Source organism: Aplidium turbinatum, chromosome 7 (assembly GCF_918807975.1).
Source record: "Aplidium turbinatum chromosome 7, kaAplTurb1.1, whole genome shotgun sequence".
NCBI lineage: Eukaryota > Metazoa > Chordata > Ascidiacea > Aplousobranchia > Polyclinidae > Aplidium > Aplidium turbinatum.
In genome coordinates, this window is record NC_137478.1 from 29,285,276 (window position 1) to 29,312,255 (window position 26,980).

Genomic DNA, 26,980 nt, shown 5'->3' on the forward strand with positions numbered 1-26,980 from the left:
CCGAAATGGGTCAAGACAGGATTAGTTTTGCAGGTGAAACAGAGTGGTCTATGAAGTCACAAAGCATGATGTTACTGGTACATCCTTTCAGGCAGTGATGTAGCCTACGCGCGTACAAAAAATATTGACGCCGTCAGCGTAAACGCAAACGTTCGAAAAACCATACGTCGTATGCGTCAACGTAACTGGTAAAAAAAGTTGGCGGCGTCAGCGCATACACTAGCGCAGGGGTCACCAACCTTTTTTGCATGCGGGCCACTTTGGCACTAAGGAGAGCTGTGGCGGGCCGCACTAATAAAATTTTAGGTAGGTTGACTCTTATGCTAGAAAAGAACGCATTTCGTACCCAGTAGGCTATCTAGTGTTACATGGTGTTCATATTTATGTTAGAATACCGTAGCAACAAAATTAATCGAACAACGCTACTGCCAGGCCAAGCTCCTTTTACACCACTTTTGACTTTTTTTTAACAATGCCTAATAAACTAGGCCACTTGTTTTGCGCACTTATAGCGAGGCGAGCGGTTTCATCAGAATATTCATCGCCAAGCAAGAGTGTTGTTGTCACTTCGCTTCACAGAAGATATCTTGCAATTAACAATTTCAGTAAACAAGGAAATGTTTGACACATCGCAATACAGGCAACAATAGTGACCTGCAAACATATCAGCGAAAAATAGGCTCTAATAACAAGGAAAAAGAAACCAGGCACCATGAAACAAATGCTTGTGGAAATCACCCAAAAATCGTAGTTCTATCGTAATTCATGAACAGTCATCCCTTTAAAAAAGCAATGAGTTGGTTTTTCATCCTTTTTGTGAGTCTATAAAACCGCCTTTCTTTTGTTATAGACAACTGTCACTTGCGATGCTTATCAGCGTGGCAAGAGTTTGTTGATTAACAACATTTTGCAGAACTTCGGCAGGAGATATACTAAAATTGGAACGATACAGAGAAGATTTTTTGCAGTACTACTACTAAGCTAAATATTTTCATAATACAATCAGAAAAAGTCTTTAAATTTATACATAATATTTTGCCAATTTATTATTAATTGAGTTGGCACACCGATCTATTTTGCCAACAAAAACTTGCATAAAGAGAACACTGCTTGTGAAACACAATAACGGTGAAACGCACACTAGAGTTTACATGACATTTGCAAACTTAAAATAAGCTACCCTATGCTTACAGACATTTTCGAAATTCGAAAACAGACGTTTTAATCAACCACTGGGACAGTGTGGCAGGACATCGCATTGAAATAGCTTTAAGCAACCCCCACCTAGAACTATAATCTGATTGGTCGGTCGGTGGAATCGTATGCAAAGCGAAATTATGCTTTCCAGAAAGTATTTTTTGCCTTCGTGCTCTTTAACTCCTCAAAAAAAGTATTTTTGTTATACTTGTACGCTGATACCTTCCGCGGGCCGCAGCGATACAGCGTGGCGGGCCGCATGCGGCCCGCCAGTTGGTGACCCCTGCACTAGCGTAAACTCATTTTGTTTGCTAGGTGCCAAACATTCACACGGTATAAACCACTCGAAACAAATAAGTTTTATTTTAATTTCCACGAAGAAACACAAGCATCTGAAAGTGTTCATCTGACATTTTGCTGCGTTTTGGTTCCGATATGTCTTTGCCCATTGAAAACATTCTTTCAACTTATTCAAAATTTGGAAAGTTTGATAAAAAAAAATGCAAACAACAGCTAAGACATTAAAAAGTATGCGTTGACGCTATGCGCTAAAAAACCGCGAAAACTTTACGGCGTAGCCTCAAGCGACAACTATCCAAAAAAATGTGGCCGCAAGCGCACTTAGCGTAAACCAAAAGTCTACGCCGCAAGTCTACGGCGTATAATTTGCGGCGTATACGTTCATCTCTACTTTCAGGTTCCAAGTAGGCTTTAGTCATACTCATGTCCCACAGCCAATCAGTCATTTTTGATTTGCAACTGTTTTTGCGACTGATTTGCTACATGGGATTCTATCTAATGTGTAACACCAGCATTACCACCAGTAGGTTAGTTTGGCCGGGGAGCATGGTTGGCACTTACATGGAGAAAAAAGTCGGGCCTTCTTAGCCGTGGGGCCAAATGTAGACCTATCACAACCTCATTTCGGCAAAGTTAACAACTTTGAATGAGTGTTAGAGAAAATATGATACACACTGCGATGGACCCGGAGCCAATGGCGGTTGCAAACAGCCATATTTGACCATTTTTCGCACATTTATTGATAAACTGTAACAGCAATTTGCCACTTACAAGATAATAGGCTTAAAACATAAATATTCATCGATTACACTAAGATCATGAATAAAAACACAGATATTGCAACCACTGGACAAAATTGTCACAACAATAGTGCAGGTAAGTTTCTCGGCAGCCGATTTGTAGCAAGAATTGACAGCGATAGTCAATTCAATTCTTGCTACAAATCGGCTGCCGAGAAACATATTGTTGATTGGACGGTCTGAATGGCTAGCGTGGAAGCTACACCGTTATGGTTAGCGAATCGCAACTGCTCGCTGTAGCCTACTAGTGAGTGCTCAGCCTTGTGCTGATAGCCGGGAAGAACGCCCCTTTCTTCACAATAGTGCAGGTAAGTTGGCCACAGGCTAATGTTTTTTGTTCATCATCACAAATAATAACCTGACTATCACAAATAATAGCAATATTTCCACAATGAAATTAAATCAATAGAAGATCACCACCCTTCTCATAGCGCTACAACGTTCCAAGTTGACATTAGTTTGACGGATTGAAAAGGCCACTTTACGATTTGCGACAATGAGCAGCATAAAATAAGGCCAACCATCTTTCACGGGAGCTATGTGAGAGTAGAACTGGTGTCTCTCGCACTGACAAATCTAGCGAAGTGAACATTCCCCGCAACCAACGTCATGTCTTGAGAACCGCTGCCCGAACTAGATCTGCGGTTGGAAGCAAAATAAAGCTGATAAAATCGGTAATGTATTACGTTCTTTTAACGTATTTTTCTGATATCTAAATGTAGTGTCTAAATGTCAGGAGTGATCTAAAATACAAAAATAATGAAGCTCAGTTTTTTAGCAACAGCGATTGCCAGGTACACATAACACATTTAGCATAATACTTATTTGTCTTCCAGGAACATCAGTAAAACATTTTGTCTTGCAACGTTTGAAGATGCAAAAAGCACAACAGAAAGTTTGTAAACATTATGCTGACACTGCTAATAATTGGCCAGAAGTGGAACCAGTTTGGCGCTTGCTTGAGATAGGAACGTTATATACTTAAAAAGAGAAAACAAAATGGAGGCAGTTCATACAGGAGATCACAGCTGATCAAACATGATCAATCTGTTGAAGAAGAACACTTAAAAATCTTTTTTTCTCAGATCTGCGACCAAACTTGATCAACATTTACCAATGAGTTATCAGTCCGGTGCTTAAAGATATTTGGAGACAGCTTAAATAAACTAGCTAAATAGTTTTAAAACAAAAGGACAAGTTTTTGATGAAAATGTTTAAAACTTGCTAACTTGTAACGTGAAGGGTTTCGTTGGTACGATGTGCTCTACCGCCATCAACGGAGTACACTTCCGCCCGGCTCACAAAGTCAAGGAAGATATCCAGAGGTGGAAAACCTGTCCTAAATTCACGAATGAAACTCTTTCGTCTTTGAGAGCCTGCGATAAATAAAAAACAAAATCTTCAACAGCAACATGAGCTTTTGATGATACTACTTGCTATCAGCCAGAGCTCAAGCCAATGACTCTCTAACTTTCTTGCTCCATCACCCCTTTATCACTTTGGAAACATTATTGTCGCCTCTTTTAAAGAACGTATGGGCCATTCCACGAAAGCGAAACCAATGTAAGATTGCACGGTTTGTAGTTCAATGTGATTCATGAGCTTGGTGGCGTTTACAATGGTTAGAGATTGGACACAATCTTAGTAAAGCAATGCATGGGAAGCGAATATAGCATCGAATGTAGCCTACTTGGTTATTGGTATACCATGATATTTTAGACTCTTTCTGCCACAATCAGTTCTAAAATGGCCCCCTTTGATTTTGATTTATGGAGTCTGGAGTGGGGATAAAAACTTAATTTTTTTGCAAACACAATAAAGGTGAATGTTTACATTAATCCGACCTTGCAAATACACCGTCGAATAAAGTTACTTTTCTGTGTTTTTGGGAGGGGGGCAATCTTCCCCCTCTGGATCTTCTACTTTCGATAAGAAAATCTCACTGTCAAGCAAAACATTGGATCTGGATAACAAAGTTGCCTATAAATTGCGTCAAAATACGTTGCGTTAAAAACGGGGATGCGCCATAATTCGTCACGTCAATACCTGCTAGAAAAAATTTCATATCTTAACACTTTTGAAAATTATACTTTAATTACAATCTTACAATATCCTGCTATGACGTCATAACAAACCTGCCGATCCGGAACGAACACGGCCTGATGACGTATTTTTCATTTCCTTTAGGAGTGAAGGCACGGTCTGTTCCTTCTGCGAGATGAACATGTGTGCGGATGAAGCCATTTTGTACGCATGTCAAGTAGATACAACAAATAGGCTTCAGCCTTGAACAGTGAAGCTTCCGAAACACAAAATGTTTCACAACGGTTGCCATGGAAACCGAAAATTAAGCTTATAACTGAGTTGTTTTTAATTTGTATCCAAGCTTGCGCACACTGGTTATTTTGGTTTGCATCTTTATTCTCGGACTGCAAGGCGATTTAAAAATTTAGTTTGGAGACGGGAAGGCAAGGAAGCCAATCTTCGTGTCCATTTTCAGGCATGCCTTTAAGTGTCCTGCCAAAGATACAGCCGCATGCTATTGAGCGGTGTCGAACCGGTACCCTTTCGGGAGTTGTACCAGTGCTTCTCATTACTTATAATGTTAAAACACATTTTTGTGAATACAATCGACATCTTAAGCGATAAGCAACCTTGGTGTTTCTAAAAAAATTATTATAAGTAAGAAATAGCATAAAGTGCATGTCAGTCACCGTGGAAGTTCCTGAATGCGATCGCGACCTTTTGGTGCCCTCTGGTGTTTCAGCGTCAACAGGAGATTGAAGCACGCCACTGGTCTTGTACAGGCCCTGGGATTGTTACACATCAATAATATACATCTCGACTGCTTTTATAACAAGAGCAAACTGTAGCCCACGAAACACTTCCATCAGCAAAGGCAGAAATATTGCCCAGGCAGAGTTACATTGTTGTTTATACATTGTTTCAACGTCTAGCAACGTTGAAACTATGTAACAACGACGTTTTTGGATTAGACGATACACCAAACTTTAATGACAAGTTGAAAGTTGAACCAAAGTTGAAATAACATATTACGTTACATAGCACGATAGTTCCAAATCTTGAGCCTACTTTCAAGTGAGCTCTCGCGAGGTGTGTTTTTGCCGTTGGATGTCGCCATTGTTCCAAGCCGCCAAATGTGGCCACATCATCATTGTCCAGGCCTCTGGTTCGCTTCAAAACTTCTTCAACAATGATGCTGCGATATTAATAAGTTTCAGTTCAGTTTCTAGATGAAGAAGTAAACCGAATATTGAAAATTGTGGGTGTTCATCACGATTATTGTCATTTCTAACAGCAGTAACGTTCATATCTAATGGATGCGAAAGTAAAAGCAGAAACAAACAGATTATGCGCACCACGCACCGTCGTCATAATGCGCACCACTTTCATGGTGCGCGTAACGTCAGTGAAGCAATGAAACTCGTATGCATCTGTTTTTACTTTGGCATTCATCAGATGAACGTTGTAACGACTGCCGTCAGAAAAGAAATAAATCATCAATTGATGGCATGAACAACCTGAAGGGTTCAATATCTCCCAGCTCCTCCAGCATCCTTGCCACAAATTCATCAGTCAATTGAATCATGTTCCTGTCCACGTGATCAAAGAACCGTTCCGACAACACCAACACATCAACTTCCCTCCGATGATCTGAAGGGACACAAAAGAACAACGTCATGGCATAATTCACTGCCATTCTACAGCTTGCAATAATTCCAGTCAGTGATCTTTGCACAACGCTTTAGGAAGAGATCTGTGCCAGAAATTAAACGTAACAGAAGAATCTACTGATCATCAAAGCTTGATACAAAGGCCCGATCTTTAAGGGTGTCAAAGACTGGCTACTCTCTCCGGCTGCCTTTCAGTGTAGCCCGGGCCTGGGAAGCATCGCCAAGTTGGGGTGGTGAAAAGATGGATCCGCAGCCCCAGACCTCCAAACGACGTTAACGAACGCTTCAAACAAGTAATTCGCCAGGGAGCGTTTTATCCCCAGTTAGCTACACCCGTGGGTGCCACCACATTATTATTACCCTAACTTACTATTGGGCTACTGCATTTCAAGTTGTTTTTGGCAATCAAGGCAAAAAATAATAATGACTAAAGCATAACAGGACTCTAGAAAAAACATAGAAGCGACAAACGGCCTACGTTAATAAGGAAACAAAGGTTAGACGCAATCGTAGCGTTTTGAAAAATTTTAAAGTGAAGAAATTCATGTAAAAATAACTTATCCAAGAAAGAGACAATCGGTGGTATTATTATTGCACCCTTTGGTATGACTTGACCGAAAATCGAACCCATGTTTTTCAAGACTACTTATGAATGCAATATCAGTAAAGAAGCTGCTTTCAAAGCTGAACTAGTGACGGGGCACTTTGCAACTGATCGTTACCTGCGCATGGATAGCTGAAGCGAGCCAATAAGCATCGAAAAAGCAAACACGTGACAAAAGTATGAAAGCCATTGGGTAATGGAAAACACGTGATGTTACAAGCCAGTTGAAACTGGTTTAAAGCAAGCAAAAGATCCTGTTCTTTTGATGAAGCTGATGAGAACCTAAAAGATTAATTAAATAAATTCATGGCACAAAATATTGGTGTTCAAATGAAAAACCAAGTACTGTAAATGAAACAAAAATTAAATTAACTCAGCAGAGTAATTTTAAAGTTCTAAAAGCAACAGAAACTAATTCTAACCTATTCGAAGAACTTTAAAGTTATTCGTTGGCGTAACGCAATGACAGTCATTTGATGCAAAAGTATTAAAATTTAGGTGAAAAAGAGCGTAATGATCTCTAGACTAGAAGACTCTACAATTTACATAGAGAAAAAAAACGGCGATGGAGGTAGCCATTTGTAATTCTGATGATTTTTTGCAGATTAAATTAAGGTTATAATATTTCATATCTTTGCCGATTTATTGCTTTTGCATATTTTTCAAGATCTTCTGATGATTCCCCTTTTAGGGTGAAACATGCTGTAGAGGTTTTAGGGAGTAGTAACCATATTTGATGTAATTTGCTCATTTTGCTTGGCATTGAGCACTTTTTGTAGGATTAATAGTATTTATTGTTTAGGCTACAGGAAACTTTTAACCACATCTGTGGAATGAGTTATGACCATGCTGCTGGAGGCAAAACTCAATCTACAAAAATGTTTGAATGGAAACGTAACCCAGTAGTCCAACTCACAGCGGCCTTTCAAAATCTTCCAACTCGGACTTGAGCATTATAAGGGCGAGATTATGACGCGCCTGACGTACTTGTGCTTGTACGTAGTCACGTGATATTTGCGCCAAGTTGAGTGACGTAACTGGATCGGGACCAAGTCGCTCGTGCGCACTCAAGTGGTCGCATAATTTCTCGCTTGTCTGAAAATATAAAGCAGGAGTTGTTAGCTTATATAACAGTTGGATCAATTTATTAAAATGACTACAAGATAGGCCTATTATAATGATATATTTTCTTAACGTTTCCAAGTTAATGCTCGGTTGTTAAACATTTAGATCAAGCAGTAGATGGAAAGGCCAAGAAGCCAACCTTAATGTTCAGCTCCAGCCATGCCATTACCCATAAAGTAAATCTGTTATTTTTACATCGAAAGGTGTTAAAAATTGATCTACTGGCTGTGCATGTTCATGTTGAAGTCACAGCCGTATACTCTTCAACGATGTCGAACCAGAGTCTCTTCGCACGACTCGGCCGCTGCACTTGACAATTTTTGGTTTTGAACAAGCAAGACAATAAGAATATGAAAGTCAGTTGTTGTTTACGTGCGCAGCAAATCTTCAACAAAGCAATTTCTCATAAAACAAAAAGATACAGGCCACATGCCACAAGCCACATGCCTTGTTTTGCAGTGAAAGCTGTTGATAAAAAGGCTTATTCATGTCTCACCAAAACCATTATGTTCTCCGATTTTTTATCCCTTTCATTGTCGTTGAGAAACGAAAGTGACTCAACCGTGACGAGCCCGCCATTAGATTCCAAGTCTTCAGTTGATGAGGCTATTCGTAGAAAATCTCTGTGCAAAAATACCTCAACTTGAAACTTAGAGATAGTGTGGTACATAGCTTTCAAGGTTCACAAAACTTATTAACACGCAAACGTACACAACCACACATACATACCCAATACAAGTATTTATCACGCATGTGTTCGATATAATGGTCTGTTCAACATGTAACTGTGATTCGTTCAGGAGCAGAATAATCAAACATTACAATTTTGAAGAGACAAAGATTTGACAAATAAAACACATTTGAAAAGTTTTTGGTGGCATGTTAGTGCCTTTTAGTAAAGAAAAAGGGAAGACAAAAGAAAACTTGGGAAGACACAGTGAAGGATGACCTGACAAAAAGAAACTTAAAAATTGAAGATGACAACACAAAGAGATGTGGAGAAGTCGCTGCAGACTTGGTCGACCCTGATGTTTCAGGATGAAGATCAGGCTTCTTCGAAGCAAAATGGAGAGAGAAAGAGAGTGCCTGTTATAATTATCTATAGCATCACGAAAACATTGCTCTCTGATCATGGAGATGAAACAATACGCCATTATCTGATGAAACATAAGATGCTACACTACAGTACATTAGTGAGGACAACTCACTTTCTGAACAAGGTGGTGAGTCGGTCCAGAAGCATAGCTGATTGGTGAGGTACCTGTGCCGTGTTCAAGCTGCCTAAGTTGCAAACAATTACAATTAAACACCTGTTTGTTCAAAGAGAATTATCCAAAAAGAGAGTTCCATGAAAGAACATGGCAGACTTTATGTTGGTACAAACATTTGTGTTTAGTCTCAAGTTATAAGAGCTTGGTTTAGTTTTTGAATCTTTATCCTCGGACTGACAAAGCCTCGATAGGTTATTCCTGGTAGTTTCGCATACTTGTAGAGGCTTTTGACGCAGGGCTGGTAACTGAGAATGACAGAGTAGAGTTTCCGATTGTTGAAGTGTTATTGCCAGGGAATTATTCCATTCACTAAGTGCCGCTGAATGGAGAGCAGTTTTAGAATGCGTTGCTCAAGCACTAAGCCACGCGCTAACCAACTGAGCTATCGGGGCGGACAAGAAACAAACCGAATCAAGAATACAGTAGCGATACAAAAGCATTATGGAACAAATAAAATACTTGAAACATCATTTAAATATTTGCAATATCGCACAAACGCACGGCCATCTTCTACCCAGACGGCAAAATCTGTCATTTTTACATTGATTCAACGTCTGCAGACGTTGAGTTAATGTAACAATGACGAATTTTGCTGTCTGCGTAGTGACCACATAAAGGGTTGAACGCTCGGCAAATCAGAATTCACCCGGATGTTTGAAAGAACGTTCTAGAATGGTCAGTTCTTCGCCTATGCACCCCAAGTCATATTCGGTGAAAGTTCCCGAATCACAGGCACTCAGTGTGCGGAACCACAAGGCATCTTTGATTTCGTGAACAGATGATGAGCCGTGAGGGTTCCCGTGAAGCGAATCATGATCCTGTGAATGGGCTCGTCTCACCGTTGGTGACATCTTGTGCATCAAGCTAACGGTGCCGACGTACTGAAAAATTACAAAACGATTTCGGGTTTGTTTAAAGTAACACTTTAAACTCTTGTCATCCCAGAGAAAATTATTAGGTTCTTTCTAAATTGATTCTGCAGACGTTGAATCAATGTACAAAAACGACTGATTTGCTGTCTGAGATCTACTATAACGTCAGGTGGTTAAAGACTTCAATTAAGTGAACGGAAAGGCAAGGAAGCCAGTCTTCATGCCTTGCCATAGCCACGTGGTCTTCAGCGGAGTCGAACCGGCGCCCCTCCAAGTGTCGTACAAGGACTTTCGCTACTCAGCTATGCCACCGACAGCTCCTGCCAGCTGTGATCTAATAAAAACACGCACGAAACGCTTGTGAAATGAGGTATAAGCTGAACTTCTCGAAAACTTTCCATCTAGCAATCACTCCTTTGTAATACAATAAAAAGAAAGGGCTGATTTACTGACTGAATTAACAACCAGATCAGTCTTTTTCTTCTCTCGTTTGACTTGTAGTAGCTTAGATTGGCAATGCCTCCTCGTGCAGCCAAGATACGGTAGTTGGGTCCAGTTGTCGAATACCAATGATTCCACTTGGGGGCCGTAAGATGGAACATTCGTGAAGTATGTGTTGCATTGTTTGTTCTACCGCTCCGCAGACACATATCGGCGTATTATGCAACCCCCACCTAAACCGATTAGCTCCAGTGCAGCCAACGTCACATCTGATCCTGTTCAATGTGACCCATGCCTTTCTTGAGAGATCTGCTCCAGGAAGGATGGAGAGTGCTGGTATAACTGAAAACTGGGGAGGGATATGTGGCAGCTCGTTCCATTCCTGGGCCCATGTCTCCATGCAGCTGACGTTCTTATCCACAAGCTGTGTAGCATATCGATGGAATGGGCGCCTTGATGATAGGCGTTGGGGTCTGACTAGTCCATTTCTTTGGGAGTGACTGTAGAGAAGGTGTTGAGGATCGAGTCTTGCATGCAAATCCAGTTTGTGAGAGGCTTCTTCCCTACGGACATGAGCAGGAGCAATGCCAGCCAAAGTTGGCAGATAAGCAGTAGGTGTCGGGCGGAGACAGCCAGTGATGATGAGGAAGGTGTCGTTAATGCATACATCCATCTTTTTGTGTGTCTGCTGCGGTTCCACACAGCTGAGGCATATTCGGCTGAGCTGTAGACCAAGGCTAGTGCACTTGTACGCAAGGTTGATGCTCGGGCTCCCCATCCTGTTCCTGCAAGGCTTCTCAAGAGGTTATTTCGCGAGGTAACCTTGGCACGGAGTGACTCGATGTGGGGTCTGTAGGTCAACTGCCGGTCAAGTTTTACTCCAACCAGATCAGTAAAAACCACAAAATAGTTTAATTATTATAATCCTATTTTAAAATGCAGATAATTCATTATTCAGCAGTAGTTTTGAACAATGAACCTGCTCTTGACCCACCTTGCTCTCTCCATCTTCAAACTGTGTATCACCAATGAACTGTATAAAATCAATCTTTTCAGACAAAACGTGCTTACCTCTTTAATCTGTGATTTAATCTTATGCCGTACGTCGATATAGTGGTAGCTCACTGCACCGTCTCCTTCCTCCCTGCAAGGTGGCGTAGATGTACTTAGATGCCATAAATGTATAAACATAGATGTACGTTATTACTGACATAATTTATAGATTTTTGAAATCTTTGCTCGCGGACTGAGAGAGCTTCTTTGAAAGCTTAATCCTGGCAGTCCCGCATGCTTGTAAGTGCTTCAAACCAGTGACGCAGGCGCGGGTTACCGAGATTGACAAAGTGAAGTTTCATGCTTTGTTGAAGCGTTGTTGTATGTGAATTATTCTACACTCCACGTGACACTGCATTGGAGAGCAGTCTTTGAAATGCGTTGCTCAAGCCCCCAGACAGCAGATCAGTCGTTTTTACTTTCATTCAAAGTGTGCAGAATGAAAAAAAAGACTATTTTGCTGTGTGGAGCGTACATCCTCAGAGATGAACATCGTCGATATGACGTTTACTAATCTGAACTAACTGTCTCACGACTGAGTTCAACAAACGCTAGTGATAGGCCTACAGTTGAGGTGCTTTATTTTCTCTAGGAAAATAAGGAGGTACGAATGGAAAGATTAAGGAAAGTCGTCTGTGTCAATATTTTAAAAATTAGGTCATGATAATAATAAGCATCTTATCCTTTGTGAGTTTTTCGCTTGCATTATGAGAGAATTCGACAAAAGTTTGTTGGTGCACAATTCTTTCTCTTACAACGATGATCAGCATCGTATTTTATGCCCATTTCGACAATTCAAAACAAAGAGCACCATAATGAAAACCGTACAGTTCTTATATCAGCTTCTTCTATTTGAAGATCTAGCATCTTGTCAAGACGGCCGTGTGTTTGATATCTTGCAATCTTTACGGGAAATAAAAATTATTGAAATCTTCAAAGTTGTTAACCTATTCAATAACGATTGAACACCAATGCCACAGCACGAAGACCAGAGACACTGAATCCCAAAATCACAACTCACGTTTTCGAAGTTAATTTCTCCAACGCAGACGTAGGAAGGGTGATGGGAAACAATGACCTCATCGCTGGGGGGATCCCGTGTTTGGGGTCGCACAAATCCATGCATGACGTTGCTAAATATGTTTTGAATGAAAGTGTATGAGATTTGATGTTGCACTGATGAGTCTTTGGTTCGATTCCCAGCTCGATCTTTAGATGCGTTGATTGGTGGATTGTGGTGCAAAACTTAATAATAGCGTGTGAAAACTTGCACATAGCTTGAAGCTGCAGGTTTTCGTCTGAATCTCTTCAGGAGCTGTCATCAGAATTGTATAAACCTAAATGTATGTATGGCAGTATCTTGGAACAAAGATAGTAGTTTAAAAATTACGTCATTTGCAAGCCCTACGATGACTAAACAGTCCATAGCTGACAGGCGCGACCATAACGATAACGTGTAAAGCCTGCCAATGGTGATGATGAAGAATTCCAACGGTTTTGTTTATTGCGACGCTTTTTCTCTTGGTTGGTGATGCACTTTTCCTTATGCTTTGAGGCAGCCTCATGCACAGTGAGTCTCCATGAGTCTCTATCTTCTGCGAGGCTTATCCAATGTCGAGTGTCCAAGTTGCATAATTTCAGTGATTTTTTAGAGAGTCTTTGAAGTGATTCCTGGGGGCAAAAAACATTGCGGTGGCCTGTGGAAAGCTCTCCGAATAAGGTGATCTTGGGGAGTCTATGATTGTCCATCCTGGAAACATGGCCGACCCAACGGAGTTGTCCTTTTAAAAAGAGATGATTCTATGCTAGAGATATATGCCTGTTGAAGGACTTCAGTGTCTGGGACATGTTTGCTTCAGTGATTGTTCAGAATAAATCTGACATCACGCTGCTAAAAGAGTTCCAGAAGTCTTTCATGCTGCCGACATAGCACGCGGTATTCTGATTGATGTGTTTGTAGTACAAGAAAGAAAATACAATTTGGCTGATCAGAGTAATTCAAAAGGTTTATTTTATTCTGACGACAGCTCCTGAAGAGAGTCAGACGAAAATCTGCAGCTTCGAGCTATAAGCAACTTTCTACCCTCTATTTTTAGATGCGTTTGATTTCTTACGAATTCCCGGTATATTGCCATTGTGACGTAGTGATGAAATAATAAAGTTTAGAACAAAGAAGGAAGTTAATCTTTTCAGCATACTTACCGATCAAAAGTTGCGCTATAATTCCCGCCACACCTGGGTCTGTTGGCTCCTGCATGATGATTTCGACGACTTTGACCAACGCGCCGGTTGCTGAAGCGTGGCCTTTAGTAGACAATATAGCTTGCCTTGTGAGAAAAATTCTGAAAAAAAAAGATAAGTTTTAAAAAAACTCCTTCCTAACTCTCATGCGTGCGATCTGCATCCCTGGTTTACTTATCTCTTTACAATCTAATTGACAACGACGTTTTTCCAACAGTTTCTCTTAAAGTTTCATTTAGTTTTGTTAGCTGCGTGGTGGAGTTGTGAGAGTGTGTCACCGAGGACGTCGATCGCTTCGACACCAGCCGAAAGCACACAAGTGGATCTTTTCAAGACCCGTGATGACATGCTTGAACAAGGCCACAAAATTGGCTTTATTGCCCTCCGTTTAAAAAACCAAAATGTTCAGCCAAATACAACAAAGTTTATGGCATGAAAAAAATACAACAACAATTTTTGGTGAAACATGTTCTGAGAGTTCAATCCTTGAAGACACCCTCAAACGAATTAGCCAACATTGCGAAAAAAAAAGGAAGGAAAACTGTTGGTAATTTGGTTTTAGCCTGTCCTTGGACAGCACTACACAGTAGGTTTCAATACAGTTTACCAATGCGGAAACATTTAAAAACTGTCTAAAAGACGAAGAGCTTCAAGTGTGAAAATGCCACACGACACTACGGTACTACTGTACTACTAATCCCTGTGATAATTTTTTTTCAACACTAACTTGTTTTGGATTGAAAGGTTCGGGCTAGACAATAACTTTCCAAACTCCTCCACATCAAACTGAAGAGAGACAAATGCCTTTGCTGAGCGATCAAAGCAAACAGTTGAGCCACATAATCCTCCAGAAGAAGATAATGATGATGATGATGATAAGGAATCCATGGAGTCGCTCAAGATGCTGTCTTCAAACTTGTTCATGGGTCTAACTGATTCATCCAGGCTTGTTAGAGGAAAAAGAAACTCCATCGATGAATCGACCACAGAAGAGAAGTGTTTATCTATTTAAAATACATCAGTTAAGATGAAATGAAGGTATGTTTCGCATGAGGTGTACATTTGGGATACCAAATATGTGAAATCCTAACATCACAGATTGTGAGTGAAGCCACTGACTGTGGCTACTTGTCTCAGTGGTTAAGCGCCCGACTCAAGATCAAGCGGCACTGGTTTGCTTCTGCTATGTCAGCACTGCCCTCTATTCAACGGCATCTAGTGGGTGGAATACTTTCCCAGCAACAACACTTTAACAATAATCGGAAACTTTATTCTATCAATCTCTGTAACCAGAAATGCGTCAGTGTTCCAAAGCCACTCTAAGCCAGCGAAATTGTCAGGATTAACCTGTCAGAGGCTTTGTCAGTCCGAAGATAATGATTTTAAACCAAACAATCATTTGAGTTTATACTGGCATTAGTCAGTTCGAATCTACAAGATTAGAATATAACCAAAACTACAGGAAGAGAAGTTTTCAACATGTGTTTACGTCGAAAATAAGTTTTAAATATTAAAGCAACAGTATAAACACTTTTCAAATCAAAAATAGGGAAAGAGGGGCAAAGCGGGACAGTAAATTTCTCACGTTTTATTACCTCTGACTCCCTCAAACCAGAGACACTTATAGTTTGTCGTCCATAAACTGTGCATGTTGTGATAAGCCAAATGACAAAAAGACCTCTGCCGGTACGCTGAATTAAAAAGTTTGAGAAGCACTGATGCAGGCTACATTCTAAATATCATGACATACATCCAAGGGTAGTGCAGCTTCGTGGTTAAGTAATCACTATAATGTAGTCAGCCTCCGCAATCCCGACCGCCCTCACCTGCCAACCTCATGTGGTAAAGGCCGTTGGACATACGTTCTTGCTCACAGCATATACTTTCAACGTCATAAAGGTGCAGATATGAGCCAGGACACTGCACCAAAAGATTAGGACCGACCGTGGAGAATGAGACAGGAGTTGTTGAACTAGTAGCCTAAAAGAACAAAAGGATGACAAAAATGAAATACTTTGACAATGTCAAGCAAACAATGGGACTGCAAAGCATGACTGAATTATCAATAAAAACAAAAGACAAAACGAAACGGAAGAGTTTCATAAGGGAGGTCACAGCTGATCAATCTGTTGAAGAAGAAACCCAATAATAAAAACAAAATGTAATTTCATATCAAAATCTTTGAACTTTTTCCATATCGTGACGTAAGTAAGCCTGGTGAAGATTTGTGTTAAGCGAAAGCAAATCTTCGTTTCAACCTCAACCATGTCTTTAGAGTCTTGTGAAGACACCAGTCACATCCCAGAAAGCAACCCCTTTCGTTTTTACATTGATTCAACGTCTGCAGATGTTGAATCAATGTAAAAATGAAAGGTTTTGTAGTCTGGAATGCCTTCCATGGGTATCGACTGATGCCCTTTAGAAGGTCGATAAACAGCTGAAATTTGTTTTTGATAAATGTTTTACAGGAGATAATGCACAAAAACTATGCCCATGACAAAGAGCAGTGCAGAGGCCTCACTACTCTGAGGTGAGAAAACATTTCAAAAGTGATGTCATACCACAAATTTATGCCTGATGATGATGTCCTTGGTAAGAATGGCAATGCTGTAGGCCCACTGCGGTACGACGTTGTGAGAAGGAAGCTCTTGCCAACACAGGCACATTGTTCCTGCACAAACTATTGCATGAGAATGTGCGCAGTAAAAATTTCACTGAGCAGGAATTTCACAAGTCATAAAATCACACCTTTGTACATTGGTTCAACGTCTAGAGACCTTGAAAGCATGCAACAAGCAATTATCTACCACCAGAGCTGTAGCAAATATGTCATAAAAACCTTTATTTATTTTATGAGACGTACCAAGAAGAGTGGCATTGAACCAGCTACACAAGAGAACCCTTTAAAATACAAACCTGTGTCATTGAAAACACATATTCTGATATTCAGTTCACGGCTTGCTATGGTGGGTTCAAGTTCGCGGTGAAAGGTCAATGAACTCCTGTTCAATAGAGCGTAACGAGACAAGCCAAGATCTAACTAAAATTTAACGACTGAGTTAGGTTTTGCTTTGAGCCTTTGACAAATTAACTTTTGCGCTGTGCTACAATTCCGAGCACAACATGTAAGACTGTGACCAGCTCAGTGGCCGAGTGGTTTCGCCTTCGGCTCTGGTGCTGGTAGATCTGAGATCGATTCCAGGTCGGGTCAAACCGAAGACTTTAAAAACGGTACCGATTGTGTTCTATCCTGCATAGCGCAGTGAGAATGAGTCGGGTAATAATGTGATAACATCGTAAACCTGATATAAATTAAAAATGAGCCCTGTCGCTGAAAGACCTTAGCTGTTGTAGAGCGACAATAAATAAAACCATAACATTATTATTATTATTATTATTATGTAAGACTGTGGTAGAAATAGTCATGGCAGTCATTCACCAAATCTCTTTCCACTTTAGTTAGCAAAACGACTTTAAAAACAAGGTTTAAAAAGTTACATGCAAGTAATCTTTACATTTAATGTTTATCAAAGATCGAGTGCTGCAGTCAATAATCATAATAAATTTAGTAACTAAAAGCAACCACTACACAACCTAAAAAAACATAGATTTTAAAAGTCTATTCTAATTTTATTTCAAAATCTTAAGTAACGTCTTGGAATTTAGAACAGGCTACTGATTATTCTGTGGGTTTGAGAATTTCCTGCTATCAACTATGATGTAATCAGGGGCGTAGTCAGAGGGCAAAGGGAACAATTGCTCCCCTTTCCGAAATATTTTAAATAAAAATTTCAAAGTCTGCTACAGCATCATTTGACAAAGTTTTACTATTGATTGACATTGCAAGTACTGTCAGAATGCGCAAATTTAAGGTATTTTTTTTAAATTCTCTGGGGGTGGCCTTCCAGAACCTCCTACGGTTGCTTCGCTTTCGGTGACTCGTTGCCGGTCTCACTCGCATACGCACAAACACTAATCCCCCCGATATTTTAAGTTGGCTACGCCCCTGGATGTAATGATCTACATACCGACACGTTGAGCACGCGTTGCCGTGGCAACCCCGCGTAAAATTGGTAGCACACCAGCTGGCAATACGACGATTTCGGCTGTGGAAGATAAATATCTCATTGAAACTAAAAACGATACTTCTTAATAGTCTTTACTAAACAAGGTATGAAATGTAGGTTATTTGGCTACATTACAACGCTACAACAGCTTTATGCATTCGTCCACCGCAGTAGAGCAGCAGGTTGTTAAAATACGTCTGCAGACGTTGCATCAATGTAAAAATGACGGATTTTGCTGGCTTGTTTAATGTTACGCTTTTCCCAAACGCTTTCAGATATAGTCAATCACAAGCATTAATTGCTGGTTATTATAGTTTAATGCTGTTGTTGACGTCATCATATGAGCTTATCCACTTAGATCTGGAAGTGGCATGCAAACCAATATGGCGACACAAATAAGCTAAATGTGCACTTACTGTATGAGTGTATGTACTGTTTACCAACAACTTTAACGATAATTGCAATATTAACAAACCCAAACAGTGCTGTAATAATCATACAAATCGCATTAGCTAGACACGTGAACAAATGTAAAACAACAGCTGAACTACTAAAGTAAAATTATTTTTCGACTTCGAGCAGTATTAAAATTTAACATGTTTATTGTATGATATCACACAAGCTTAGGTCAACTTCTTTCTATGAGCAGTTAAAGCTTTAAAAAATGATTAACCAATGTGTCACTAAATACCAACAAGTGCACAAAGCATGTGACTCCACTGCTGCAAACAGCAAAGTAGCAATTGTAGCTGCCTTGCTTTAACTACTGAAAATTATACATTTTCAGCAATATGGAAGTAGGCTATGGTAGTAAATACTGGTAACAATCTTATTTTAAAACGCATAAAACGCACGCAATCTTATTTTAAAACGCATTAAAACGCATTCTCAATAAACGCATTATCTCACATTGCTTGCAGACTTCCTGGCTGGGGCGATGTAGTAGAGACGTTGGTTGGCTGAGTCCCACTGACACCATATCTCTCTGTCGGTTAACACCTTGGTAAACATAACCACAAGCGTCAAGAGTTGATTTGTTGCGTGAAGTATATGTGATGCCACAATCAAAGCGAACGACCACAGAAAAGCACAGAGAATATAATCACAAACTAATTTTTAAACTTAACATGACAGACCAATAGACCAATGTAACTTACATATAAGTTGGAAAAAAATAAAGCATGACCAACAGTTGTTTCAAAAATTATTAAACGCACACTGGTGTCACGTACAAATAGGAATACTGTGTAATCCTGCCAGATATGAGCTTCACGCAGAATGCAGACTATTACGATAGAAAGCATTATCTGGAATAGCAAGTTGAAAGGCAGGACATGAACACCGCTGCATACAAACGTTAGACGGAGATAGAAAACACACCTAAACACCACTGCCAACTTCAAACCGCGATAATATTAAGTGCTGATCGTGTAGTGCTAGTGCCTATTCATCACCAGTCAGCACTCCACAAATAATAGAAATAGTAGCACAAACGTAAGCTTTAAAAACTTAAACGACGACAAAAAAAGAAATTTTCGTAACGTTTGATTGGTGAATTTCTAATTTTTGAATTAGTGAAATCAAAAGTAAACCGACGAAACGCTGGAATTGTTTTACTACGGTACCTCTGATGATGGTTTGTCAAACACTCTACATCGTAGCTCGCTGGTTGAAGACGATGATGTGGATTGACCAAAAGAAGAGGTTCCTCCAGCAACCGTAGGGAAGTCGTGCTCTAACACAACAGTGTACACTCCTGCCATGCAAGATACGTAATTATGGTGAGATGTAAGCAGGCCCGTAATTGCCGGGGGGGCTTGGGGGGGCAATGCCCCCCCAAGCTCAAAGTAAAAACTCTGCCAGGCAAGCTACATTTGGTTTTCCAATTCCAAATGAGTAGCCTACGGTAATCCCAGACCCAAGACTTTCTATATTTAATTTTTTTTGATTCTCATATGTCACTTTGTACAATTATCTTGCTTGTAATTTTGTAGTTGTTATGTACTGGTGGGGTAATAGTTATAGGGTTATTCCAGACAGATTGCACGATAATGATTTTTAAATTTGGGTGAGTTTTTTTGGCAAGGCATCTCAGGTAAAAGCAATTACAATGGAGTAAGATGCTGGTTTTGGAAATATTGTCCATGAATATCTCTTAAAAACAAATAAATCAACATTGGTATCAGCTTGGATAGCTGTTAGTGTTTTTTGACGTTTACTGCCGAATATTACACCCCAAAGGGGATAAATTGGTTTGGTGGAGACCTGTACCAAACAAAGTCACGAGGGTCATTCCTGACAAAGTTGTGTGTTAAAAATATTGCATCCAGTGGCGTAGCCAGGGGGGGGGGGGGGGGGGGTGGGGATTACAACCCCCCCCCCCCCCCCCCTTTGGCACGTGTGATGCTTTCAGTCTAAAAAGAAATTGCCTAATTTTAAGCAAAACTGCATTAAAAGAGCGAGTTTTGTCAATACCAAACATTCAAACATCTCAGCCAGGATTTAGCAACAATAAAACATAGTGACTTAGCTTTATTTCCGAAAAATGCCGAAGAAAACATGATCTTATTCTTTGGCTATGCCACTGGACAGCACAATTTTGCAGGAATATTCATACCCACATTTTTGTTGAAAATGCTCTCAGAATGCACCAAATTCAAAGCAATTTTTCAGAATTTTCTGGGGGAGGCCCCCCAGACCCCCCGCCGCTGAGTCGTCAAAAACCCCCCTTTACAAATTCTTGGCTACGCCACTGATTGCATCTATTCTATTCTGCAATCATTTGGGCTGGAATTACCCATGTTTTGGCTGGAATTATCCCAATCATTCGAAATTACTGCTATCTAGCACTTTGTGACTTTATAACATATGCCGTGCCTTTGCCCGAAAAACCGCAAATTAGACTAATTGCAACTACAAATGTTATATGCATAGCCTTTTACTTCGCAACAGCTTTTGAGCCCCCCAAGCTAAAATGTATAATTACGGGCCTGGATGTAAGTTTTGCAAGGAAGTAAAGAACGCCGAAATTTTGTTGCGGTACAATCTTACTTGGAATTTTCAGAGGGGTTTGAAAGTTTCTCGGATATTGTAGAAATCTCAAGGTTTCTGCGGAGCAGTTATTAAAATAGCAGTAGGCTGCCACTGCCTTTCAAAATACATCGCATTGCTGCAAAATAAACTTCTGCGCAGCTGCTGTGTATGTGTCTGCTACTATTCGGCGAGTCCAATTCGGTGAGTCCGATTCGGCGAGTCCAATTCGGTGAGTCCGATTCGGTGAGTCCGATTCGGCGAGTGCCCTATCCGGCGAGTGCCCTATTCGGCGATTTTTTTATTTTTTTTTTAAGTTATCGTGTACCGTAGCCTAATTATCATTGCCGCTTTTACATCGTTTTAATGTCGCTAAACGTTGAAATAAGACCCTAACCCCAATCCTAACCCCTAACCCTAGCCTCTAACCCCAACCCTAACCCTTAACTTCTAACCTCTAACCCCAACTCTTACCCCTAGCCCTAAAACGGCAATGATAATGGAACCCGGCTGGAACCCCAGCTTAAAAGAGAGAGAGTGAGAGAGAGAAACCTTTTATTCTGTCTGTTGCGAAAAATAGTATACGATACAAATATATTCAACAAAAGACAGGAAGCAGCGAAAGACTATATTAGTCATCGAGTTAGCTGTGATTTCCATTTAGTTGCATGTTTTTCCTTTGTTGGATGTTGTGTGCTTTTTCATGTCTTTTTTTGTTTTCCTGTGTTTTTACTTCAGGTGTTCACTTATTTTCTAACTATTCTTTATCTTTTACATGCTTTTACCAGAAACAAACTATCCTTCAACCGAAAGTTGCTGGATGATATGTGTCAGATAATTAATTCTTACAACTTACCAAGCCACAAATTACAACGTAAAATATAATAAGCTACAATCAAACCTATCGATTCCCTATGCATGATCAAAACAACTTCATATTGAGTCAACTGGATGTCTCCACTTGCTCGTAGCTTAGGAAAGTTTGTGAAAATAACTTGCTGAATTAACTTCCGATCTGTGTCGAACTTCCAACACCAATCTGGGAACAATAAAATTAAACATCAACAAACTAACATATTGACGTAATGTTAAGATAATGATGATAATATCAGCCTAATGTTACACATTGTACATATCTGACTTTCTGGCGATACCCACAAATTAATATAAAACCAATTATTTCAGCTTAAAATCAAATTTATAGCTTTTAACATAAAAATTAAAACAGATGACATAAAATGGCAGACGTTGAAAAGAAGTACCACCAGATTACCTGAAGGGAAAACTTGAGCCAGATAGGATTTGTAGATACCCCGATGATATGTTGCATGGATGGTAGTGTCTCCTATCAAACTAAGAAAAATACAAGGTAGCTAGTTTGAAAGGAATCTGAGATGAATCCAACAAAGCATAGTTGCAGTGCCTTTGAAATATTGCATAAACTCTCATTTTTCAAAAAGGACACATGTTCTCAGACAGCAAGTTAACCGTTTTTTACATTGATTCAACGCTTACAGTCGTTGAATCAAAGTAAAAATGGTTGATTTGCTGTCTGAGTTGTAGCCTATTGAATAGAACTGCAATGAAGTAATTATATTTCACCTACTAATGGAATATAAGCCTGAACAACTTTGTGGTCCATGGAATTTGACACAGACAGATTGTTTTCTTGAAGTGTCAACTGATTCAAATCAGTCCAGAAAGACATTTCCAATAAATATAGAATCCGTTTACAAGCCTCAATCGTGTAAATGGCAAATCCAATTTAATTTCAAAGCCTCCACAAGTTCAAAGCTCAAGTTTAGACTTGATGTTAAAAAGTAACCGCCATCAGTAAACTACTGCTTTTAGATCAATTCAATGAAGAGGCTGCGATGTGATAGGCTGAGAATAGTACTTGAAATCTGAAAAATTACCTTTTTGGGATGACATCCTTGTCACTTAGCACAGATCTACTTGAGCCAAGCAAATGTGACTTGATTGGGCAAGCATCTGCAATATAAGCGTTATTGTGCTTTACATAATATAATATAATGTTATAATTCCATCAAGCTACCACACTTCAGTACAATACCATAGATCAACTATATCACAAATATTGTCATCATTGAAAAGTGTCTAATGCCTTGCAAAAAGAGAGCAAAATAAAGCAAACATAGTAGCTACTCTCCCAAAAGCCTTAAGAAGTTTAAAAACTTAGCTTTAAAACCATAAAGACGTTGAAATCTGAAGAAAGCAACAATTATATTAGCTATTATATAATAGTTAAACTCAACTAAACAATGAGGTGAATTGCATCAAATAACATTGTAAATTTGTATTAATTTTGATAGCTTTTAGTGATGCATAGTGGTATTATTCCAGGTTTATTTTTTACCAATAATTTCTTGAGTGTAGTATTCAGAAACTTGTGGATTGTGTGTTGTGATAACTTGAAATTGTTTCGATCTTGTTTCTGCAGTTTCATGATCAATCCAAACGGTAAAGGCTGCAATTATACTTAAATCATTCACATGGTTACTTTCTTACAGAAACAAAAATCCTGGAAAATGCATGCACTGTAGAACTACACCATTCAAAACGACATGACTAAAAATACAATGGTACAACTTATTCTTCAACAAATCATAGAAAAATAGTTGACATTTAGTAGTTTAATAAGCAAATTTTATAAATTCAATAGTTGAAGTAGCCTACTTAGAAACAATAATAGTGCAAATATCAATTGTTAAGACCTTGCTGCCTACCTATCGCACAATGGTCTTTTGAAATCGAAGCATTCACAAACTCTCCAAAACTTTTAGAAATCAGTACAACTTTATCTTCCTCAGTGTTAGGATTAAAGTGACGAATATAAACCACAGTTCTTGCTTCCTAAACATATCATATACAGTATGTGGAAATACAGTATACAGCGTTTGTGTAATTGCATAGAAAAAAACAATGAAGCAACAAACAATGAAACAATACATGTCAATTCATAATAACTCCGTCTAAAATATCCCTAAGTCAAATATGTTGCACAGATCAACAATGTTTAGTGGACAGGTATCAAGCTATAGCCTAGTCGGGCCAAAGCCTTGAAGCAAACTAATGCCCTAATGCAATATACTACACAAAATATCAACATTCATCGTTAGATGACATTAAATTTTACTGGTTGGTTGTTTGAACAAAATGAGCTCGTAATTTCCTTTCAATTACATTTGCACCGCAATTGTTTGTATATTACTGTATACCTTTTATTTTAGTATATGTATATTGTATATATTACTTTTTTTTGTCATTTGATAATGGACATTATTGTTTGATGCAAATAAACGATAATAATAACATTAACAAAGAAGTAGATACAACACTTCAGGTACCGTAACAGAGTAGCAAAAAACTACACAACAGTCGAATTAAGTCAGCCGCTTCCATTTCGGAAAATATCCAAAGCAAATAGCCTTTGATTAATTGCAATTGTGGAAATATATACTTATCTTTGGAGTGAGAAAGCCTCTTTGGGAGCTTAATTCTGGTAGTTTTAAATACTTTTCACCACTGACACAGGTCCAATCATTGAGATTGACAGAGGGACATTTTCTTGTTGTTGAATTGTTGTTACTGCTGGATAGTTACAACTTACAAATCATTAAATAATCTAGGTGATAGTACAGATACATAGGCAAATTATTGCATAACATATTACATCTGTAAGCACAAGGTGCATTTAGTTTCATCAATTTGTTAATTTGCACATCTTTCAGTATAGCAGCAGTTTTAGTGAAACAAGTTTCAATAAATTGTATAATAATTCAGAGCAACTCACATTTTTTTTGTATGGTTTCCATGAATATAGCATAGAGGCACCATTGTCATATGACAGTATCCTGATTTTATAAAACACAAACATATAATTGTTATGACCTTGGCAGACAAGTATTTTGTGATTATGAAAATTATTTTATTGGATTTGTAAGTTATATTGTTCAGATTTGTAGTAAAAAGCTAACCAATTCACACATAATTATGTCCAATGCCTCACCTTAGCACTTTTCCGTCTCCTCCAGTAGTCCATAAAACATCTTTTGTATACATTTGAAACACTTTGTTTGATACGCTAAAAAGTGCTTGATAAAAATCCTGTTAGAAACGCAATATTATCTTGTATCATACCTTAGTCACTTTATTGTCTTTACCATTACAGATATTGTGGATTGTTGTAATTTGCTGAATTAAAAAACTTGGTTTTTGTAGTTTGCATATTGAACTGACATGATGCAACAACTTTGGCTTGAATTTGTTCAAACTTTGTTGGAAATGCAATGCCCACTGCACTTCAGTAGCCTACAGCCTGCAGTTGAGAACTAGCTGTTCAATAATACCGTTGCTGCAAAGAAGTAACAAGAAGATATGAAGTAGCACAATGTTTATGCTCAATAAGCTTTCTATACTAGCAACAAAGTGCAACTAGCAACAAGTATTCCTAGTAGGCCTAAAGCTCAACATGGGGTAGGCTATAGCCTACTATCTGCCATACACTTGCGAATCTTCTATCTACACAGTCATGGTTACAAATTTAACCATGCATAAAAGTAATAAATCCGATCTTCATCGGTAGCATAAGTTCAATTCAACTTCAAAAACAAAATCAATGATTGATCACTACAAAATAAATCAAATCGGTCTTTGGTGATCTGCCGTGTTTGTACCAACTACCAAGCGCAGTTTGTTTACAAGGGAAGGCAGTCATGCGGAGAATTTATAGAGTCACGTGATTAAACTGCGAGCCACAATCCTCCCATTTTTAATTCGTTTTTTTTATACTTTCCAACTATATTATGCAAAATTGCAAATACTATTTTCATGATAAAAGAAAAGCTTAAAGTATTTTTTAATACTCAAAAATAGTTAGTCAGCACTGCAAATATTTTGCCAGAATAAGAAAAATTCGTGAAGTACAATAGGCCTACAAGACAAGTGTAAAGCATGAAGCTGTAATAAACTAAAAATTGCTTCTGTTTGACTACGTCACTTCTTTGCAGAAGCTGGCCAAGCAAGTTTACAAAGTGCACTAGGAAAATTGCCCGTCGGATAATTGCCCGCCGGAAAATTGCCCGTGTGGGAATATTGCCCGCCAGAAAATTGCCCGTGTGGGAAGATTGCCGTCGAGAAAATTGCCACCCGGAAAACTGCCCGTCTTTGAGTAAGAAACAGCTGCGAAAAAAGTCCAATTGTGAGTCTGTATTGAACCATTGTTCCTCTAATAGTTTAAACTTAGCACCCAGCTGTGATGAAAGGCGTGATAAATTTTAATCTGCAAATGCCAAACTAAATGAAAAAATGCTTCTGGGAAATATAAATATCAACTCTCTAGCCTATCTCGTACCGACAAAAGTATACAGCTTTACATTGAGTTCTGAGGACAGTCTACTTTCAGATTCCGTGAGCATAAATTTTTGAAATCAAATAAACCTTCCCCATAGCCTACTTGTCATTCTCGCATGAAAGTTGTTGCTACTTTCAATGTCTAAATCAGGGATGTCCAACCTGCGGCCCACCTGAGATTTTTGTGCGGCCAGCTAATCCTTTTCACTTCAAGTAGTATTTTGAACTTTGAATCTTAGCCTAATTAAAATGTACCAGTCAGTTTTAAGGGCGTAGTAATAGCAGAGTCACTGTGGCTCTGGTAATAGTATTATAGTATGGGAGTAACAGGATTATATATAAGTCCGACTATATCTAAATTCCGATGGCTCAGTAGAGCAGCCACCTTAAAAAGATTCCAATTATTGTTACGGTACCCAAAATCAAACAGTTCATGGAGAAAAAGAAACAAAATATGAACTTGATAGAAAATGAAGAATAGTCGAATAATAATTTGTCTTTTTTAATCGACATCACAAAAATGCTAGCTGAGCTCATTTGCATTTACAAGGGAAGGGTCAGTTGTGTAGTTCAATGTTCGAGCGTATAAGTAGCTTTACCAGGAAATTAAAACTTTTCATAGCACAACTGACAGCTGGCGCAATTGTATATTTTCGTATTTCGTAGTCTATCTGAAAGAGCTCAAGATTGTTCTGTAAACTATGAAAAGTATGCTAAGTTATGTGAATTGCTGGTTTGCTTGTAGAATTGAAGATTTGCTGAAATAATTTACAGTCAGATTTTCTGACTTCAAAAAGCTTGCAATTGAATTAAAATTATTCAGTGACCCAGTTTCATTTCAGTGTGTGATAAAGCGCCACCCGAATTCCAACTTGAACTAATTGAACTGCAAAGTCGAGAAAGTTTGAAAA

At 39.0% G+C, this 26,980-nt stretch overlaps 1 protein-coding gene across 1 annotated transcript; it reads right to left on the reverse strand.

Annotated features, from left to right (window-relative positions):
- Window positions 1–1,546: 1,546 nt before the first annotated feature.
- Window positions 1,547–24,820, reverse strand: LOC145774694 (uncharacterized). Its single transcript, XM_082585986.1, has 28 exons — window positions 24,727–24,820; window positions 24,511–24,571; window positions 23,444–23,570; window positions 23,074–23,184; window positions 22,613–22,688; window positions 21,970–22,049; window positions 21,598–21,735; window positions 19,292–19,422; window positions 18,576–18,665; window positions 17,628–17,705; window positions 16,516–16,639; window positions 16,161–16,270; window positions 15,426–15,579; window positions 14,327–14,603; window positions 13,561–13,700; window positions 12,380–12,491; window positions 11,377–11,449; window positions 9,639–9,873; window positions 8,930–9,002; window positions 8,218–8,344; window positions 7,513–7,691; window positions 6,715–6,878; window positions 5,840–5,972; window positions 5,391–5,517; window positions 5,012–5,107; window positions 4,433–4,508; window positions 3,527–3,673; window positions 1,547–2,936 (listed from the first exon to the last, which is right to left on the reverse strand). The coding sequence occupies exons 1-28, from the start codon at window positions 24,777–24,779 to the stop codon at window positions 2,905–2,907; spliced, it is 3,324 nt and encodes a 1,107-aa protein (XP_082442112.1). The 5' UTR covers window positions 24,780–24,820; the 3' UTR covers window positions 1,547–2,904.
- Between the last annotated feature and the right edge of the window lie 2,160 nt (window positions 24,821–26,980).

Coding starts and splice junctions, on each gene's coding strand:
- LOC145774694 (XM_082585986.1), bottom strand. CDS start 24,779: ATGTATACAAAAGATGTTTTATGGACTACTGGAGGAGACGGAAAAGTG. Junction 12,492..13,560: donor TATAGCGCAACTTTTGATCG/GTAAGTATGCTG, acceptor AAACATATTTAG/CAACGTCATGCATGGATTTG. Junction 5,108..5,390: donor TCGCGAGAGCTCACTTGAAA/GTAGGCTCAAGA, acceptor TAACAATCCCAG/GGCCTGTACAAGACCAGTGG.